This window comes from Octodon degus, unplaced genomic scaffold (genome assembly GCF_000260255.1).
Source record: "Octodon degus isolate 3935 unplaced genomic scaffold, OctDeg1.0 scaffold00102, whole genome shotgun sequence".
In the NCBI taxonomy this organism is placed as follows: domain Eukaryota; kingdom Metazoa; phylum Chordata; class Mammalia; order Rodentia; family Octodontidae; genus Octodon; species Octodon degus.
Genome location: NW_004524678.1, coordinates 4,636,065 through 4,655,841, shown reverse-complemented (window position 1 = coordinate 4,655,841; position 19,777 = coordinate 4,636,065). Strand labels below are relative to the sequence as shown.

Genomic DNA, 19,777 nt, shown 5'->3' with positions numbered 1-19,777 from the left:
AGCAGCAGCAGCAGCAGCAGCTCAATGGAGGTTTAGGATTAAGAAGATCCTCACACCTTACATTTCACCTAACGCATTCAATCCTGGCTAGAGTGAAACAAATGGGAAGAGGCTCACAGGACAGCACTCCACGGCAGCAGCGCACTGCACACAGCTGCGCTCCAAGCCCGCCCCCAGCCCCTGCTGTTTCTGACTCAATTGTTTGCCAGCCTGTTGCGCCTACCGACGAAGGAGCACGTAGATCTTCTCTTTGATCCAATCTTTGTTATAAGGCTGGTATGTCTGGGTATCAGCTCGGTAAAGGCAACTGAGGTCTGCCAGATCGTCAATAAAATCAAACAACTGACTGATATCATATGTGATAGAGGGACTGTTGGGGTTCATTCTCTTCAGATGTTCTTCATACATTTTACAAACACCTTCCATGCATTCATTAACAGATTCATAGTCAGCGTAAGTTCTGCCTTCTGGCCTCTTAGTAGGCTGCACCAGCAAAATACTGTGAGACTGGCAAGTGCAGGGTCCTGAGTTCAATCCCCTGCACATCTCGCCAAACCCTTAGTCCTACTTTTTTCCCTTAATATTCCCAAAAGAATTATCTACATACCACACAAGAAATCTTAATACTTTATTACTAGCATCTCATTCCGATCCCTCTCCAATTCACTAACACACAGTATCATAGTCAACTTTTCAAACATTAACATTTAATCCCACTCCCCTCTCTCTCAAAACCTTTTACATAGTTTATCAAGGCTCTTAGAATAAAATCAATGCGTGGTTATAATTCGAATCCTACATTCAACACCTTCAGTCCCCACTAAGTTCCAGTTATACTCATTACCCACAGTCCAGTCCTCAAAATAAAAGCTTTCTAGACTAGAGCCTTCACTTAACTGTCCCCTGCATGGAGAAGAAAAAAAAAAAAAAAGTGGTTTCACATATGACCTCCAAACTTCAAATTACGAGACTATGATTTTTTTTTTCTTTTTTTTAAAGACAGGATATCACTATGCAGTCCAGGCTGGCCTCAAATTCGTGGTGATACTCCTGCCTCAGCCTCCTGCGTGCTGGGATTACAGGCGTGTACTTCCACGCCGGGCCTAGGACAATGAATTTTGCAGGCTTTGGTAGCGGCTTCTCACAGGGGCAGTTCTATACGGGGTGCCAGGAACTAATCCGCATAAACTCAGCTCAGGATCTTCCAAGGAACAGCAGGGACGCAGGCTAACACACAGCGTATCTGCCCGAGCGCGCCGGCCTTTTCCCTTAAAAGGGGCAGCTTACGATAGACAGAATTTGCAATTCACCGCTGAACCTTTAAGGCGGCTGAGCACCGCCCACGGCTGAACAGTGCGCGGAACGGTGAAGTCGAAGCCAAACCCGCCCGGACCTTTACACAATACTGCTTTTTCCTCAGGCCCTTACACGCCCGAGTGAACCGCGCAGGGCCGCAGCTGCGGGACCCCGGCCGTCCCTCACGCCCAGCACGGGACAGGACGAGCGGGGCCCGGTCAGCGCGAGGCACCTCGGGAGACGCAGCGGCGCAGGCGGCGGGGTCGCGTCAGCGGCCACTCACCTGGTGCTGCCGCTGCGGAAAGCCCCGCACAGCGGCCAAGGCCTCCGGGCCGCAGGCCCTCCCGCCCTGGGGAAGACCCCGAGGGACGCGCCGCGGGCCCGACCGCAGGCACCACACAAGACACGCAGCGCCGGGACCATCGCCTGCGTCCCCTTCCCGTTCCCTGCCCCCAGGGACAGCTACTTGAACTCTACGCGGGTCCCGCCGCTCCATGGCCCCGCCCCCTTCGGGGAACCAATGAGGCGCCCGCTTTCGTCCCACGTGGGCGTGGTGCCGCTGGCCAATGGGCGCGCGCGACGGAGGGCGAAGGGCAGGCCGGCGCGTCGTAGTCGTCGACGCGAGACGCACGGACGCTCGCTCGTTCCCGGCGGCGCTGTGAGTAGGGCAGGTTTGGCCCCGCGCCGGGCGGGGTTAGGGAGGTGGTGATGCGCTGCAGTCGTGCTGAGTGCCTATGTGGCGCGGCTTGAACTCCCCCGCCGAGCTGGCTGGGGTCGCGGAGACAGTCTGGGCTGGTTGCAGTGGAAACGCTCTTTCCGGCGGGCCGGCGGCCTCCTCGTCCGTTGGGCCCCTTCCCGCGCCGCCTTGCCGGGCCTTAGCGGCGGGCTCTCCCGCTGGGGCTCCGGGCGGTGCCCTTCGGTCGGTTACCGATTCATCTTGTAAATACCGAGCGCCTGCTCTTTTGCACCGGCACTGGGTTCCGGATGAACTAGATGGCGTAACCTCGGCCATCACCTAGTAATCTGGGACCTTTTCTTAAATTCTGGGCGGAGATACAGTTGCTTACCTGTCAGGTGAAGGTGGTGGGCGGGGTGATCTCCAAAGCACCTCTTAGCTCCGCAAGGTGACAGCACTTGTCACCGTGCCAGCGTAATACCCCGGCTATTTGCTTGGTGGCAGTTTTTGATACTTAGGGACAAATCAGCTGGACAATTAAATTAGATCGATAAAACTTCATTGCTGGAAGAACTTGTCTATTTGAATCTTGACTCCAGTCGTTTGTCACCTCTAATTTAGCCCCTGCCCTGTGAACTAGCCCCATTACACCAGATTGGGCCCTTCGGAAGTTGATCACAGTGAAGTGTTAGGTAAATGACAATTTTTTTTTATGTCTTCACCGAAATGATAGTAATATATATTTTTGCTTTATGGGGGGGGGGAGAAAAAGTCTGTTCCATCACAATGAAAATATCGTTTTTGTTTTTGTCACACACACACACACACACACACACACGCATATCAGGGATTGAACCCAGGACCTTTTCACTGAGCTACATCCCAGTGTTCTGTTTTTTTTATTAAACACATCTCTAAATTGCCCAGGCTGGACTCAGACCTGCAGTCATCCTGTAATGCTGGGATCACAAGTATGACACCATGCTTCGCTAAAAATGGTTATTGCGGGCTGGGGAGATGGCTCAGTGGAATAAGGGGTTCCCTGGCAAGTGCAAGGGCCTGAGTTCAATCCCCGGTTCCACCAAAAAAAAAAAGAGAAGATTTTGGGCCAGGGGGATGGCTCAGTGAAATAAGCGCTTCCCTGGCAAGCGCAACAGCCTGAGTTCAATCCCTGGTTCCGCAGGAAAAAAAAAGGTTATTTTTAAAATTCAGCGTTTTATGTTGACATAATGTAGATTCCTGTACAGTTGTGAGAAATAAGAGTTTCTGTTTACCTTTTGGCCATCTCCTCTAATGATAATATCTTGTAAAACTAGAGTGCAGTATCACAACCAGACAATTGACGTTGACAGACGCACTCAGATTTCTGAGTTTTATGTTGTGTTTACATTTAGTTCTGTAAGTTATCATCATGTTCTATAAGTTGTCATCTTTACCATCACCATCAAGATGTACAGGTCCATCCCAAGAAGCCCTCTAGATACCCTTTCATAAGCACAACTTACACTGTAGCCCTCCCACCAATCTTTTCTTCCTTTCTTTGTCATTTTAAGGTTATATAATTATACAATATGTAGTTCTTGTTAGTCTTTTGCACTTTAGGTTCATCCAAATTGTTGTATGTATCAATAGTTCATTCCTTTTTTTAAAAATTTTTATTTATGTGTGTGTGTGTGTGTGTGGCCAACTCAGCCCACCAGGGGGCGGGGCTGGCTGGCATGTGGTGCTGGGGGATTGAACCACAGTCCCTGTGCTTTGCTTAGCTTAGCTTGCTCTAAGTAGGTGCTTTAGACCACTGAGCCATCCCACCAGCCCCAGTTCATTCCTTTTTATTTCTGGGTAGCATTCCATAATCATAAATATACTACAGTATGTTTAATCATCCATTCATTAAAAGCCATTCAAGTTGTGTCAGCTTTTAGGTGTCATAAATAAAGCTGTTTTGAACATTAGTGTATTTCTTTTTGTGTGGCCATATTTTTCTTCCTCTCAGTGCTCAAGAGTCCAATTACTGGCTCATGTGATAAGCTCATGTTTAGTTTTGAAAGAAACTGCTAAACTTTTCCAGAGTAACTGAATTATTTTACATACCTACCAGCAATGCTTGATCCAGTTTCTCCTCATTGTCACCAGCATTAGATTTTGTCACTAATGGTTTATTTAGTTTAAGCATTTTTTGATAAGGGTGTCATAAAGGTTTTTCTTTTCAGTGAGCACAAGGTAGAGTTACTTTGATGGTAGGTTGAATATAAAATTACTCTCAGAGCCTGTGATCAGCTTATCATGGGTCTGATGGACCCATATTTTTTAAAATTGCTGTGTGACTTTTTTTTTTCTTTTTTCTTTTTTTGCAGAACAGGGGATAGAACTCAGGCCCTTGCGCTTGCCAGGGAAGCGCTTATTCTACTGAGCCATCTCCCCAGCCCCTTGCTGTGTGATTCGTGAGCATATATTTCTTAGTTTAGCGAGGGTAAAAGAACAAACTCATTGCACAGGTTCTTTTTGAAAAATGTTCTCCCATTGCCCACCTCCCTCCCCAGCCTGTAGAATGGTTTATTTGAATCAAGTAATTTAAACCAGGAGCTCATCTTGCATTCATATGCCCCGTGGGAAGAGGTGTCTATTCCTGATGTGATTCTCCTTGTTGAGAACTCCGGTTCACCCTCCTCCATTGTAAGCCAAGATTTGGGAGAAGTTAGTTCAGTGGGTGCCATTTGAAGGCCTAAGAATGGCTTTTTAGGAACTTTGCATCCAATCCCTAATGAATTGCTCTGCTAATCTGCCCCACTTGGTGGCGATTTTATGGTGGGGTAGGGTTGCAATTAGGGAAAAGTCTCCCTCATTCCAATACCTCCACCTCTATCTCCACACTAGTTCCGGAACTAGTTCAGTGTTAGCCAACTTAGGCATCACTTTGAATATCCCACTTTATAAATACATCTAATGTATATAACTCTCATGCTTAAAAATTCAATCAAATCCACTCAGATGACACTTTGAAGATACTCTGTTTTGAGTACTGCATTCGAGGCCTGGTCTTACCCACGTCACAAACGTAACGACAGCTTTTAAGAATACTATTACAAACTTACAGCTCTAAATCAAGTTCTAGTAGTAAGAAGTTTGGTGAGGTGTTTTTTTTTTTTTTTTCCCCCTTCCATAATTTAAATTCCTGGGTTATTTATGGCACCAGTAATTTAGTAATGGTTATTTTCAAATTTAATTGCTCTTCTTTCTTAGAGCCAAATTCTTAGGTCGCCACTAGAGGTCTCTTCTTTCCCTGTGGAAAGCATTCCTGGAGCCATTACCCAAGTCTCAGCAAAGTTGCAGTTCAGAATGTGAAAACCCGCTATTTTTAACCGTAATTGCTAAGCGTAAATTTGATGTTTTATTTTAAATACAATATCTAGTGGCTTTAGAGATCATGGCTGAGCTGAATGTGACGTTTCCTTTAAACTCAAGAGAGAGGTAAGCCAAAATGCAACAACTGGAGGTACACGGTTTCCAAGACAATGCTGTTTCACCTGCTTAATACATTTTCTCAGGCTTGACTTTTTTCCATGGATAAAAGTCCCCAGCGATTGTACAGTATTGACCCATGTTTATTAAACTCTTGCATTATACTGAGAAAACGAAATGAGTAAAATGCCATCTTTATTCTTCTTTTTGCTCCAAGTACTTTTTTCCTTCCTAATTTAGAACTCTTTAAGTCTTACTTTAAGACATCTTGAAAGATACCTTTGGCCTGAAGCCTTCCTAGCCTCTCATGGCATGTGTTCACACCTCTAACAAGGTGTTACTTTGGATATTACATTTTCAAGGACAGGAACCAGGCCTTTGTCTCTTTCTCCTCTGTGGTTGTCTTAGTTCTTCATTGTTGCTTTTGCACTAGTTATAGCAGATAATCAGTAAACATTTATTAAGTGAATGTGAGTAGGTAGACTTGGATTTTGAATAAGTTTAGAGATTGGATAAGATTTCCACAGTCAGGGCTGGGGGTCAGGTAAATAAGGGGCACCACCCAAATAGAAGCTGGGAAAAGCTGAGGCTTGCAAGTGATGTTGGCACCCAGTGGAGTTATTGCAGTGGGCATAGGTGGAGAGAGCTTCAGCAGAGAGCTGAAAAGGCCGTGAGAGGAAGTAGCAAGGGCAGAAGTTGGCAGTAACGAAAACTGCTGAAGGAAAGGGGATTGGAGGGGGATAAATAGCTTGGGGGTAGAGTGTCTGTCCAGCACATCTAAGGCACTGGGCTGCCTCTCCAGCACTGAGGACAGGAGGGTGTGGGAGGGAGGGAAGAAGGAGAATGGAAGGGGAAAGAGAAAAGCTAAAGCATAGCAAGTGACACCACGTTCCACCCCCTCAGCGAGCCCAGTTACTTCCTCAGCTCTTGAGTGGCCCCCTCGCAGGCATCTTCTTAGTTGTTCTTCTCATGAGTTCTAGAACCACCTACTGACTGAGGAGGAGGCCCCTGACTGTAGGAGACAGAAGTGGGTTCAAGTTTCAGCACTGACACCAATTAGCCACGAGACATTGAGCAAGGGCCCTTAAATATGTGCGTGTATTTGTGCCCCACCTTGTTCCAGAAAGGATTTTGGGTGTCAGCGAATTATTTAATATCAGGGACACTGTTTCCTCATATCTAAATGAGAGGCTTAGTCTGAGGTGATCTGAGTTCCTTCCACTTCTAACACTTTATAACTCTTGAGTCTAATGATTTTTTTTTTTTTTTTTTTTTTTTTTGTCCTCTCCATTTAGGACAAAACAGCACTTTACATTTATTTTTTTATTTTTTTCTTTATTAAGTAACTTTTAATATCAGAAAAATAAAACTCTTATAATTCTCTTTACAGCAAATATATATCAGTGCTTTGGCCATCTTAAGTTAAAGGCCCTTTATCATAAAATATATGGTTTTAAACTTTACTCAAATTGAATTTATAATCCCTATGACTTCCCTACATATACATAACAAAAGAGTGTAGTAAAATTAGCAAATACTAAACTACATTGATAATTTATCATTCTTAGTTTGTGGTTTTTAGAAACAGTACATGTACCTAATATATGTCAGTTCCTTGGCTTATTAGTTGCGGTGTACAATGCAACAAAATACAAAATACATGCTTGGTGAACATTCGTTCATATCTACAAGCTGGCAGCTAAAGATTAGGTTTCAATACTGACATATAACTATCCTACAAGCACTTAGCATTACATCATAATATGCCATCAAGGCAATTTTTTACACTGAAAAAATCAAAATAAAAACCGTTGTTTGTAAACTTTTATATGAAATTTAACTCTTCAAGTGGAAATAAAAAATAAAATTTGTCTATTTACTATTGAATACACATAAGATGTTCAATTTTCATTATACTGAGAAAAAAACCCTTTTGTGTTGGGAAAATAATGGTTAAAAAAATAATTAGTAGAAAAAAAATAAATAAAAATAATTAGTAGAAAACCCCACCAATATAATGCTTTGTCCTTTCAATGCCAGCACTTTGCATTCAGAAATGTAAAAACTGAAAGAGATCCAAACCAAAAACCTGAGCCAACAACCCTGTCCTGTTGTTAATTTCTGTCAGCAACAGTACTATCCTAAGTTTTGCACCAAAACTTGTCTTGAACTCCTCTAGCCTTTCCTGACATCTCACTCACTGAGCTGCATGGACTCTAATGTTATTCTCACCTTTCTCTGACCAGGCCCTTTCCTGTGGCTACATGTGATTCATTCCCTTGCTGGTTGTTTCTGTCCCTTTCTGTTGGCCCTCAACTTTTTAAGACAGAGTGGTCTTACTGTGTCACCCAGGCTAGCCTCACATTCCCGCCCTCACACCATCTTCCTGCCCCTGTGCTTGGCTTGCCCCTGGTGCTGCTGTCTGAGTACATTTCCTGAAGCATAGCTGCGACAGTGCCAGTACTCTGTTCTAAAACCTCAGTGACTCCCATCTGCCCTCAGAATATTGTCCAAATTCCTTGGCAGCACATGCAAGGCCCTAGCCTGCGTCTTCTCATGACTCCTGTCTGCTGACCAAACTCATCTACCATGTGCCTCAAATTTTCCTGCCTTGGCTAATAACCTAGCATAACTTTTCCTGGCATCTTTGTTGAAATCCTCTCTGTCCTTATTTTAACTCTTTCAAGGCTTTCTCATCCTGTCATTTAGCTGCTTGATAACTTGTCTGGGGCCACTCCTTCCTGCTCTAAATTATTAATTCCCAAAGGGAGAGCCCATGTTTCGTTTATCTTTGTTTTGCTGCCTGTGTCTAGCATGCTATTAGAGAAATTTGAATTGAGAGAAATCATATTCAGACCTAGTCCAGAAATCACTTTCTCTGCTCATCCTTACAGATTTTTCACAGCTGGAAATCATCTGAGCAAAATCTTTTATAAGGGAGAAAACTCAGCATCAGAGATGTGGAGCTCCTTGGCTAGACCTTCCCAGCTGCCCTTGCAGTTCCTTATTCTGTTCCGGTGACCCAATGAGTACCTTTATCATCAGTGAACCTTTATCAGAGGTAGATCTTCCGTGACTCCTCTTCCTTTCTGGATGTAGGCACCTCAGCACATTGCTCCAAAGTGATTGGAGTTTGTCATTTTTTGTTGTTGTTGGTCCTGGAGATCGAACTTGGGACCCTGCTCTTGCGAGGCAGGCGCTTATGCCACTGAGCCGTATCCCCAGCCCCAGTGTGTCATTTTGATACTGAAAATTGAGAAGGCAACCAAATTGAGCAAATTTGTAGTTACACTGCCTGGATAGCCACTAGGTGGCAACAGCACGACTCCAATTAGGGTTCAAACAATGGGACGTGGTGCTCGAAGAAGCCTTAGACACTGGCGTCCAAGCCCTCATTTTTGCAAGAAAAAGAGAAACAGAAAAACCAAGAACTTGAGACAGGAGTGGGCCGCACCCTAACTGTTGAGCGGCAAGTGAATGGGCGCAAAAGCACTGAAGTGGAGTAAGTGGCTGCGTGCACTGGGCTCTGGTTGCCAGTTGGTGATCTAATTGGGTACTGTTTTGTGTGCATAGATCAAACGATGCTGTTTGGAAAAGTTTCCCAGCAGTTGTGCGGCCTAAAGAAACTCCCATGGTCATGTGATTCCAGATACTTCTGGGGCTGGCTGAATGCAGTGTTTAATAAGTAAGTTACTCTAACTAAAATAAAAAAGTGTGGGGTGGTCACAGCTAGCTGAGCTCCCTAAGACAAGTTTGGCTATTTCTTACATTTCAAAAAATATATATTTAACAATGTTTACAGAATGATCCTAACTTTGTTTATAGATAAAACAAACAAGGAAAGAAGGATCAGAAGAATATAATACAAAACTTAAACTGTGGTTTTCTGGGCTTCAGTATCTTGGTCATTTTTCTTAGTTGTTGTCTTAAGGATTTTCAGTTTTTTAAAATGAACACATATTATTTTATGATCATAAAACATAGTAATTTCAAAGTATGTTATTCTTTTATTTCCTAAGGAATGTTGTCAGTGTTTTGGCTACTGCCAAGAAAACTCAAGTTTTTAAAAAATGAATAGGTGGTATGCTCAGAAATGCCATTTTAAAACTGATGTAAATGGGTTGGGGAGGTAACTCAGCGGTCTGAGCTCTGCTTGGCAAGCATAAGGACCTGGGTTTGATCCCCAGTACCACATGCCGTGCTGGCACCAGGTGCACTGTGCCCATCACCAAAACTGGGCATGGTGGGGCACTCCTATAATTCCAGTGCTGGGGTGGCTGAGACAGGAGGATCACTATGAGTCTGAGCTGCATAGTGAGACCCTGTGCCAAATAAATAAATTTAAGAAAATAAAACCGATGTAACTAATCTTTTCATTGCTTAAAATGATGCCATGATTGCTAACCAGATAAAAAGGCATATATAGAAATTCATAAATATCACTTAAGGACATAAATGTGGAAATGGGTCCAACATTATTCCTTCATTAACCTTGTATTATTAACAAAAAACTAGCTAAGTAGTCATTCATTCACCATTTAGTTACCAATTATGTCTAGTGTCTAGCACTGTGCTACATATGACCCAGTAGAGACCCTGTCTCCTTGATAAATGCATATAAAATAATGTACCTCAGATGCTGGGCATGTGGCACATTCCTATAGTCTGCACTTGGAGGGGCTGAGACAAGAGGATCACAAGTTTGAGCCCAGCCTGAGCAACTTAATGACTTAGCAAAAACCTGCCTAAAGATTTAAAAAAAAAGAATAGAGAAGCCAGGAGTAGGGTGGGGTGATGCAGCTCAGTGAAAAGACCTTGAGTTCACTCCTGAGTACCATTTCATAAGTCTCAGGACTGGGGGTATAGCTCCTTGCTAGAACATTTACCTAGCATGGGAGAGACCCTGGTGTTGATCCCCATCACTGCCAAAAATGTTTAAAAATAAAAAAAATAAAAAAAATATATATATATGACTTGACAGAGATGACCTGCTTTGGCCAGCACCACCTGTGCAGCGAAAACCTTGGTTGGTCAGTTAGGTGGAGCTACAGTTGACTGCATTTTCTTGGATCTCACTGATACACTCATCTTCCTCATCAATCATTTGAGGTGAAACTTTGTTGCTGTTCTGTATTATGGTGGTGAATACAATTCCAAAGCCAGTACTGCAGTCAAAGTGACCTGCTCCTGTTCTCTTGCCAACAGAGTGGACTATGACCGCATCAGGACTGTCGGCCCTGATAGGGCGGCATCTGAGTGGCTGCTGCGCTGTGGAGCTGCGGTCCGTTACCATGGCCAGGAGAGGTGGCAGAAGGACTACAACCACCTCCCAACAGGCCCCCTGGACAAATACAAGATTCAAGCCATCGATGCGACAGACTCCTGCATCATGAACATTGGATTTGATCACATGGGTAACTATCACTTGCTCATAGGAATGCAGGTGATTTGCCATGACCATTGCCTTGTAGCTAGCTCACAATTTTACTTGTTGGTAAGTCCGTTTTGCCTGTTGTAGTATAATCAAGTGTGCTTTTTCTGTGTTTGGTATTTTCAATGTAATTGAGTGTCATAAACACCTTTCTTCCCTTCTTATGCTTGTTTCTACATTCTTTTATTGACTTAAAGTTCAAAGCTTTGTCAAATTACCTGTTTTAAATTGCTGTCATAGAAAAGCCCTCAGCCATGGAAGGCTAGTTCTGTCCAGATAGCCCCTGGTCATGTGGGCCTTTCTTTCCACCAGCACATGGCATCTGACTGTCCAGGGGCCTCTGCCAGCACTACCTGTGCAGCGAATACCTTGGATGGTCAGTAGGGGGAACAGGATTCTACCTCCAAAGCCAGGACAGCCCTGGGCAAACTGAGACAGTTGTCCTCATGGCAAAGATTCTTAAACTCCTTTTTCCCCTCCAGAAGGCCTTGAACGCGTTGAAAAAATAAGATTATGCAAGTGCCATTATATTGAGGACGACTGTTTGCAGAGACTTGGGCAACTTGAAAAATTACAAAAAAGCCTATTGGAAATGGAAATAATTTCCTGTGGGAACGTCACAGACAAAGGCATCATTGCTTTGCGTCATTTAAGGTAGGAGCTCAAAGCCCAAATGGAAGTTTGGTAATGATAGGTGAGTAATCAGGGTTCAAAACACATGACAGGGTGGTCTTTTCAGTTCTAAAAACCACATTTCAGGAAAATGACAATGCTCTCATTTATGACACTTCAAAAGGATCAGCCCTAACACATTCAAGTTTTACTATATTTTGAAGGGATATTTTCTTTCTTTCTTTTTTTTTGGTGGAACCGGGGATTGAACTCAGGCGCTTGCACTTGCCAGGCAAGGGCTTATTCTACTGAGCTATCTCCCCAGCCCCCAAAGGGATGTCTTTTAAAAAATTAAATCTATATAATTTAGCAGGCATGCATGGTACCTGTCACAATCAGCCCTCAATAAGCATTTGCTGCTTCTGTTCCTTTCCACCTTTTAAAGCCATTTCCCTCGTGGTTTAGTACCCTAATGGCATTTGATATATATCCTTAGCATTTAACATAAGTAAATTGTCTTGTGGGTTCCTCAAAGCCATAACCCCCTGTGTGTGGAGCCTCGGACCCTGCCTGCCACTCTTTTTTTTTTTTTTTTTGCGGTACCGGGGATTGAACTCAGGATCCTGCGCTTGCCAGGCAAGTGCTTATTCTACTGAGCTATTTTCCAGGCCCCTCCCACTATAATTTACCAAGCACACACCCATCACTCCCATCACTGTAGGAAAGCTGTTCTATGTCCCTTTTTGCCCCCAAGAGATTGCATCATTCATTAACTACCCTGGCCAAGAGACAGTACAGGCAGGAAACAGTTAATTCTAAAATTACAGGATTAGGAGTCTTGTCAGGATGCTGAAAACAGTGCCTTTGTTTAATCAAATTCCTATTTTAGATATCCTGTCATTCAAATTCTAAACCCAGTTAATGTGGTTCTGCTTAAAATGTAGTGATCTACCGATAACATCAGTATCACAGGAAGTTTGAGGAGTTTTAAGCTGCAGGTCCCCAAAATACTAGATTGTTCATCTCTTACCAGTGAGGAAGCTTCAAATTCCATCTTCTAATAGAAAGTTGAGCCTCCTTAAGAACTTACCTGATTTCTTCCCTTTAAGGGAGAAGACTCAAATTGTATATTTCACATGCAAAGGAGATCTGTGTTGTTTTACATATATATGTATGTGTTTATACATATGTATATACACATGTATATATGTTTGAAGACATTCATAAATATAATTTAGAAAGATTCAGCTAGAAATATTGATGTAATTAAGCAAAATTAGAAGTTTTAAAGTCTGGCTTAGTTCCTAGCATGAATTTTATTTAAAGTAGTACTCTAAGGCAGGTGTTATACAAGTCCTTTCTAGGGTATAGTATGATATCAATACATTCTGTATATAATTTTTCCTAAAAGTCAGGAAATACAGTTTTGTGTTGTTGGTTTTTTTTTTTTTCCTTGCAGAACCAGGGATTGAACTCAGGCCCTTGCGCTTGCCAGGGAGGCGCTTATTCCACTGAGCCATCTCCCAGGCCCCCAGTTTTGGTTTTTTGTTTTTTTTACCGGGGATTGAACCAAGGGCCTTTGCACTAAGCTGCATTCCTAGCCCTTTTTAATGTTTTTATTGTTTTTTTATATGTATTTGTTGGACTTGTAGTGATTCTCCTGTTTTCAGCCCCCCAAGTGCTGGGATTACAGGCACACGCCTCTACGCCCAGTCTCAATCAACATCTCAGCATGCCCCAGAACAGGGCCGGCATGCAGGCCGGGGATGGAACCCTGGCTGCTGTGCTCTGCCTACACAGGTGCTTTAGTCCACCAAACTATCTGGCTGGCCCTCCCTTTTTTATTTTGAAACAAGGGCTGAGTTCCCAGTTGACTTTGAACTCGCAATCTTCCTGCTTTAGCCTCCTGAGTAGCTGAGATTACAGGCATGCACCATCTTGCCCAGATTAATTAATTTTAAAATCTGTTAAAGTAAAGGGCAAATTGAAGTGACTGTTTGTTTCTTTGCAGAAACCTCAAGTATTTGTTATTAAGTGATCTTCCTGGAGTAAGAGAAAAAGAAAACCTTGTCCAAGTTTTTAAGACAACACTGCCATCTCTTGAACTAAAATTACAATTGAAGTAAAATAATGTTTTATTTCAGTATGAAGGATTATTTGGAAATTTTGGTCCTAAAAGGAACCTATATGTAATCATCAATAGAATTGTAACAATGGCATATCATAGCATTTTAGGTACAGGAAATAATTTTCAAATGAAGAAGATAAATATTCAGACATGACTCACAGAAGTTATTGAGTTGGAAGTGAGAAATTATGTAATTAAATCATTTTAAGAAAAATGCAAACTAGGTGATATTTTAATTCTAATGTATTCCTTATTTAATACAAATGTATACTGTGTTATTTATTGTAGATAGTGACTAAGAATTTCTGAGTTCACTGTGCGCCACAGATATTCTTTATTGCATTTTCACAATTTTTATTGCACTCTGTTGTAACTTCAGAGTTACTGAAGCTCATTACCACAGTGCACAATGATGAGGCAGTGAACGAGACTGCAGATTCCGGGATGGAGTGGGCGGTGCAGAGAGGCCAGTGGGTTTGCACCTGTGCCTCAGGATGCTGCATTCCTGTGTTCTTGGTGGTGCATAAGCGTTCTCAGAATGGATGCTGGCTAGTTAATTTGTCTGGTAAGCTTAAAATTGGACATGAATACTTGGCTCAGTTCAGATAGTCTGCTGCTTGCACTGGAACAGAGGTAGCAATCATAGACACCACCAGGCTTCACTTCACATTTTTCTTCAGTCAAAAATTTTTATTTGATGCTGGGTATGATGGCACATGTCTGTAATCCCAGCACTGGGGAGGATGAGGCAGGAGGATCATGAGTTCAAACCCAGCCTGAACTACATAGTGAGAACCTGTCTAAAAACAACAACTCCTGGGCCAGGGAGATGGCTCAGTGGAATAAGCGCTTCCCTGGCAAGCACAAGTGCCTGAGTTAGTGCTACCTCTTATGAGCTGAAGGGACATTTAATATAAGAATAAATGCAAACCCAATTTATGTATAGAAAATAGTACTAAAGCATGACATAAACAGATAAAAATGTCTTTATTTTTATCCACTTGAAATAGTTCTGATTGTATTATTCTTGGCTATTTGCCGATTTATTTGTGGATTTCTATATATTTGGTTATAACATTAAACAATTGAATATAAAGTTTATTGGAAATGAATTTTAAACATTTACTGTGATACAGTTTTCAGGCAGAAAAAATGAATTTTAGTGACATTTAGAATTTAGCCTGTAAGGAGATAGTCCCCATATTTTATGAGGGAAGTGAAACAAACTACCCTATGTAATTAATACATAGCATAAATATTATTTACTAACAGCATTACCATTGTCATTTAAAAATCAGAAAATAGCATATAAGTAAAGACAAAGATGTAGTCTCATGTGATGAAGTGGTGATTCCATGCTGAAGAAAAAAAGCAACATGGTTAAATTGAATACAAGCATAAATTTAGTAGAATTCTTTAGAGAAAAATGAGCCTTTTTCACATTGGTCTTATTGTGTGGTGAGACAACTGATTCTTTATGATTTAGTCTAGCGCTGCTTTTCTGTTGTGGATGGTTTTCTATAAAACTATTGGGTAGTCAGGCAGTTATCTGCCTCCATCAAATACATTGTACTGGGCTAAGACGAACAAGGAAGACAATGTAGAAGTTGGATATCCTCCCATGTCACTTGAATCCAGGCTCTGTAACAGGAACTAGATGGTATGGGACTGTTACTGTACCCACTATCAGCTCTATGCTACCTCTGTTAGGAAGGCTTAGAATATGGCTGGATGTGCCAAAAGTACTGGGCCAGTGATGGAATTCAGTGGATAAGTTAGCAGTAAGTGAGTGGGGTCAAGTGCTGGTATGAAGAAAATTAACACGGGAAGACAGTGAGAACACAGAAGAAATGTGTTGAAGAGACCATGAAGCTCAACTCTGAGAACCATGCTGAGAGCTGCTAGGCCAAGAACAGCACGTCAACCCAAAAGGTGCTGAGCTGTGCCAAAGGCAGGGCTTCGGATGGCCCAGGGTAGAAAGGACAAGTATAAAAAGGCTTTGTTTAGGAGCAGTTGACCAAGGCAGAACTATTTCAGATCTCACTGTACCAAGCTAGGAATCCTCAACACATGTCATTTGGTCGTCTTAGTTGTATTAGTCATTAAGATAGCATATATCCACATGGGTATCAGCAAATACACACGTGCATATACCTGGAGACACTGTAGAAGGGAAAGGTGTGTCAGGGAAAATGTCAGCTGGTAACCTAACATCTTTCATGACTCAAGTGAAAGTTTCCAGCCAGCTCCTCTAAAGCCTGGATTGCCACATGCCGTTCTGCCTGTAGATCTGTGTGTGTGTCTGAGGCTGAGCTGGGGAGAGCGAAGGCCTAATTATATTCAAGCTGACAGATTCAGCTCCTGCGAAGCCTGTAGGTCTCGTTCTACCCCTTGAATACTCTGGTCTGCTGCCAAGCTTCATGCCATCTTTTGCAAAAGGGACTGGGTGAACGAGGGTAGACGGATTACAGTAAATATGTCTTGCATGCAAAAATGACTAAGACATATCCTTTACTACAGTAAAAACAAAAATGTGTATAAGAAATGCATAAACATCAACTATGAAGCATATTATAAAGTCTTTATGATGGTATGATTTTAGATATGGTGAACAATTGAGATATTAAAAAATGAAATTAAAAAATCAAGAGATAGAATAAGGCAGAAGTGGAATTTTAAGAATTTTGATGCTTACAATCTGTCCTTCAAGATGATATTGAAATAACCTGGAAGGTAGTAGACAGGACTGAGGGCCACAGAGGTCCAAGGAGACACATCTAGGTTGTATGATCCATTTTTCACAGGTGGCATAGGGTACAGCTCAGGCATAAATCTTGTTAACATTATCTAACTTTGCCCGAGATATGGGCAGTAGATGCAGTCCATATTCTACCCATAGCTCAGCTGCTTCGATAAACAAAATTACAAGTGCGATTCCAGACAGGTCTTTCCTTTCTGTTCTGGACACCTGCACCAAGCATGGAAGGCAGGATCTGGAGTTTCCTTTGCATCTTTGCAGGTGGCTCCTGGGTACTTGTGTTTTCAACCCAGTAATTCTTTTCAGTCAAGTGGGTCGGTTTCATTGTCTTCAAGTTACTGATCACTTCTTCCTCTGTCATTGATCTCCTCACTCCTTAAATGTTTGGGAAATGGTAGTTAAATTTCTTGGTATTGCAGTAGTACTTCTTGTTATCCAGAGCTGGAAAGATGCTGCTGCTAGTTAGCTGAGGTAGGTACTGCAACTGAAAATAGAAAACACAGAATGAGGTTCGAAACCCTGCCATGCGCCTTTTTCATTATTCAGAGTACATCACAAAAGATGCAATGAAGGGGCCAGGGAGATGGCTCAGTGGAATAAGTGCTTCCATGGTAAGCTCAAGGGCCTGAGTTCAATCTCTGGTTCCACAAAAAAAAACTCATTCCCAGTATGTTTTTTGTAATCAGGAAATAGCATTAGAAAAACTTTTCTGATTCCTCAAAAAAAAAAAAAAAAAAAAAAAAGAGGCAATGAGGTCACTCTTGTCAGCACACCAATTTTTTTCCCCCACAAAACCCAAAGTCCGAAAGAAAAAAGATTTTAATTTGGTCTCTCATTTTTCTTTCTTTTTTTTTTTGGCAGTACCAGGGACTGAACTCAAGCATTTATTCTACTGAGCTATCTCCCTGGCCCTGGTCTCTAATTTTTCTTGTAAAAGTTTATTTTATATTAAAAGCAAAAACATATACATTAAAGAGAATTTAGAGAAAATGAGAAAGAGTAGAAAAGTGTTCACATTGTTGGGAAAAGGCATAGCCTGACAGGAGTTGGGAGCTTGCTGGGTCTTACGGGTCACGTAGGCCATTGCCCTGCCTTGCAGCAGAGAATCCAGATGCCCACAGGACTCAGTGACTTGCTCATCTCTTCCCTAGTTTAAAGGGCGAAACTGTTTAGGTTGGGAGTGTGGCTCAGTGGGTCCAATTCCCAGGACTGGGACTGGGGAGGGACTATTTGCTTTGAGCGTACAGAAAACACTTATATTTACTGTCTACGTCACATGACAGGGTAAGGCGCACACAACTGTACTGTTTGTATTGTACTATATGGCGTTAGGTATCTGAAAAGAGGGTAAGTTTTAGTACTTGTAAATCAAACAGTTGAATCCTTCATGATTAAAAAGCAGTAGTCCAGAAAGTGATGTTCCCTTAGTCTTTTTGTTGTTGTTGTTACCTGCTCAGCCCACCCTGGGGTCAAGCTGGCGCAGCATGTGGTGCCAGAGATCAAATCGCGGTCCCTGGGTTTGCGTAAGCTTGCCTAAGTAGGCACTGTAGTCGGCTGAGCTATCTTACCAGCCCTCCCCTAGTCTTTTTTAAGCAGAGCTATTTCCACCCTTTCTTTGCTCTGGGACACAAAGTAACAGTGAGGTAGGGGTAACTGGTTGCGGGGAGTCTGTTTCTGCCTGTTTTGCTATCTAGGTCATTTACGACAGGATAAGGTAAAAACACTCCTAATTTTGTAACTATGCTCCTCCTCAGGGCCCTGCAATTTGTACGGCATCTGTTTCTAATGAACCTTCCCCTCCCTTTTCCAAACTTCACACACATCACTGACACCTTCCTTGTTCAGGGCGGTAGAGGCTACAAATACAAAGACTGAAGCAAGATGATTCAGTGCTCAGGAGTGGTAAATTCAGGTGGACTCAGTGGCCAGGAGTAGCCTACGCATGGTTCCTGCAGTACTGGAGTCCATTCTAGATGTATGCTTTGGCCTCTGACAAGACAGTGTCAGTAAGTCCTGGTGCAGAGTCGCTGCTGTCCCCTGGCTCACAGCGCATCCTGCTAAAAGTGCTGCCAGCGCTGCTGCGCTGGGTTTATTTTCCCTGACAGTCCAAGGGTCAGGAAGGCGAAGAGTTCCTGTTTAGATGAACCCAGAATGTTAATACTGAGTTCCTGTTTAGATGAACCTAGAATGTTAACACTGAAGGTGAACATGATGACAAGCTGCTGCCGGAGCGGGTCTGGCTTCGCTTCCTAAATGCAAGAAGCACGTGCAGCTGGACCCACCCCCGAGGTACCTGCCTGAGACCTGAGCTCGGGTAGGGTGCACCGGAAACCCTGGCCCCCGTGAGTGCGGCAGCAGGAAACAGCAGGATTCCAGGGGATGGGGCTCAGGAGGAAGGGGCCTCCGACATCTCTGGGCTCTAGAGGGAGATCAGGGACCTGACTGGTACTAGAAGCAGGCTGAAACTGCCGCCTCCAGGCTAGATTCCAGCTCTGCGCTGGGTGGTGGGTGGGCATGAAATCATTTGAAACCAAAACCTTGGCTGTTTCTGTCAAGCAGGGTACCGTCTTGGTCTTTACCCCGGGCAGGTGCTTTTGGCTCTGTCTCAGGCCCTTCCTTGTTAGCTTGTCGTGTTCTTTTGTTGGCCCTCTCACTTCTCTGATGCTGTCAAAATATGGGTGCTGCAACAGCTGTTCGCACGTCAGTCTCTTGCCAGGGTCCATGTGCAGGCAGCCCTGAAAGAGCAGAAAATTCCATCATACCACTTCAGCACTGTTAGCTTGCTAGCCTTAGTTTTTTTCTCCTTTGAAAGACTAAATTCCAAAATATTTCTTTCTTTATATTTTTTACTTTCACAGTGCAGGACCTCATGCATGCTAGGCAAGCACTCTACCTCCACACTCACCTCTAGCCCTTTTAATTATGTTTAAATCATTTCAGTCAGGCATGGTGGTGCATGCCTAAAATCCAGCATGCAGGAGGCTGAGGCAGGATGGTCACAGCAAGTTCAAGGCCAGCCTGGACTACATAGTTCAAGGCCAGCCTGAACTATATAACAAGACCTTGTCTCAAAAAAGAAAAAAAATCAATTCATAGATATGTAAGAATAATAATGCATAAATACAGAGTACAAGGGGATAATTCAATATATGTATACAGTGTACAATAATCAAATCAGGATGGCATTTCCATTTCCTTATTTCTTTGTTTAAGAAACCTAACTCTGGGGCTGGAGAGATGGCTCAGTGGTCTAAAGCACCTACTTGGAACAAGCTTGGCAAAGCACAGGGACCGCGGTTCGATCCTCCAGCACCACATGCCAGCCAGCCACGCCCCCTGGTGGGCTGAGCTGGCCACACACACACACACACAATAAATAAATGTTAAGAAAAAAGAAACCTAACTCTTCTGGTTCTT

General features: G+C 43.0%; 3 protein-coding genes across 8 annotated transcripts in view; 1 reads left to right on the top strand and 2 right to left on the bottom strand.

Annotated features, from left to right (window-relative positions):
• L2hgdh (L-2-hydroxyglutarate dehydrogenase) overlaps window positions 1–1,779 on the bottom strand; it is a 57,555-nt gene extending 55,776 nt beyond the window's left edge. Inside the window, exon 1 of the mRNA XM_023723738.1 lies at window positions 1,580–1,779. Coding sequence (XP_023579506.1) covers window positions 1,580–1,719 — 140 coding nt within the window. The 5' untranslated portion in view covers window positions 1,720–1,779. The remainder of the gene's footprint in view (window positions 1–1,579) is intronic.
• Atp5s (ATP synthase, H+ transporting, mitochondrial Fo complex subunit s (factor B)) lies at window positions 1,777–14,344 on the top strand. 5 transcript variants are annotated; one of them, XM_023723726.1, is made up of 6 exons: window positions 1,982–2,664; window positions 8,326–8,492; window positions 9,005–9,116; window positions 10,637–10,845; window positions 11,345–11,516; window positions 13,486–14,344. In XM_023723726.1, the coding sequence occupies exons 3-6, from the start codon at window positions 9,013–9,015 to the stop codon at window positions 13,598–13,600; spliced, it is 600 nt and encodes a 199-aa protein (XP_023579494.1). In that variant the 5' UTR covers window positions 1,982–2,664; window positions 8,326–8,492; window positions 9,005–9,012; the 3' UTR covers window positions 13,601–14,344. The 5 variants fall into 5 exon arrangements, with proteins under 5 accessions (XP_023579496.1, XP_023579493.1, XP_012371817.1 ...); XM_023723728.1 differs by lacking the exons at window positions 1,982–2,664; window positions 8,326–8,492 and adding an exon at window positions 1,777–1,967; XM_023723725.1 differs by lacking the exons at window positions 1,982–2,664; window positions 8,326–8,492 and adding an exon at window positions 1,780–1,967 and having other exon boundaries at window positions 11,348–11,516.
• A 226-nt stretch (window positions 14,345–14,570) lies between these two features.
• The window catches only part of Cdkl1 (cyclin dependent kinase like 1), a 53,361-nt gene continuing 48,154 nt past the window's right edge, over window positions 14,571–19,777 (bottom strand). Inside the window, exons 8-9 of one of the 2 annotated variants that reach the window (XM_004638762.3) lie at window positions 18,898–19,095; window positions 14,571–16,844 (exon numbers count right to left, since the gene is read on the bottom strand). In XM_004638762.3, the coding sequence (XP_004638819.1) occupies window positions 16,737–16,844; window positions 18,898–19,095 (306 nt within the window). In that variant the 3' untranslated portion in view covers window positions 14,571–16,736. The remainder of the gene's footprint in view (window positions 16,845–18,897; window positions 19,096–19,777) is intronic. The other variant, XM_012516361.2, reaches the window with a different exon arrangement.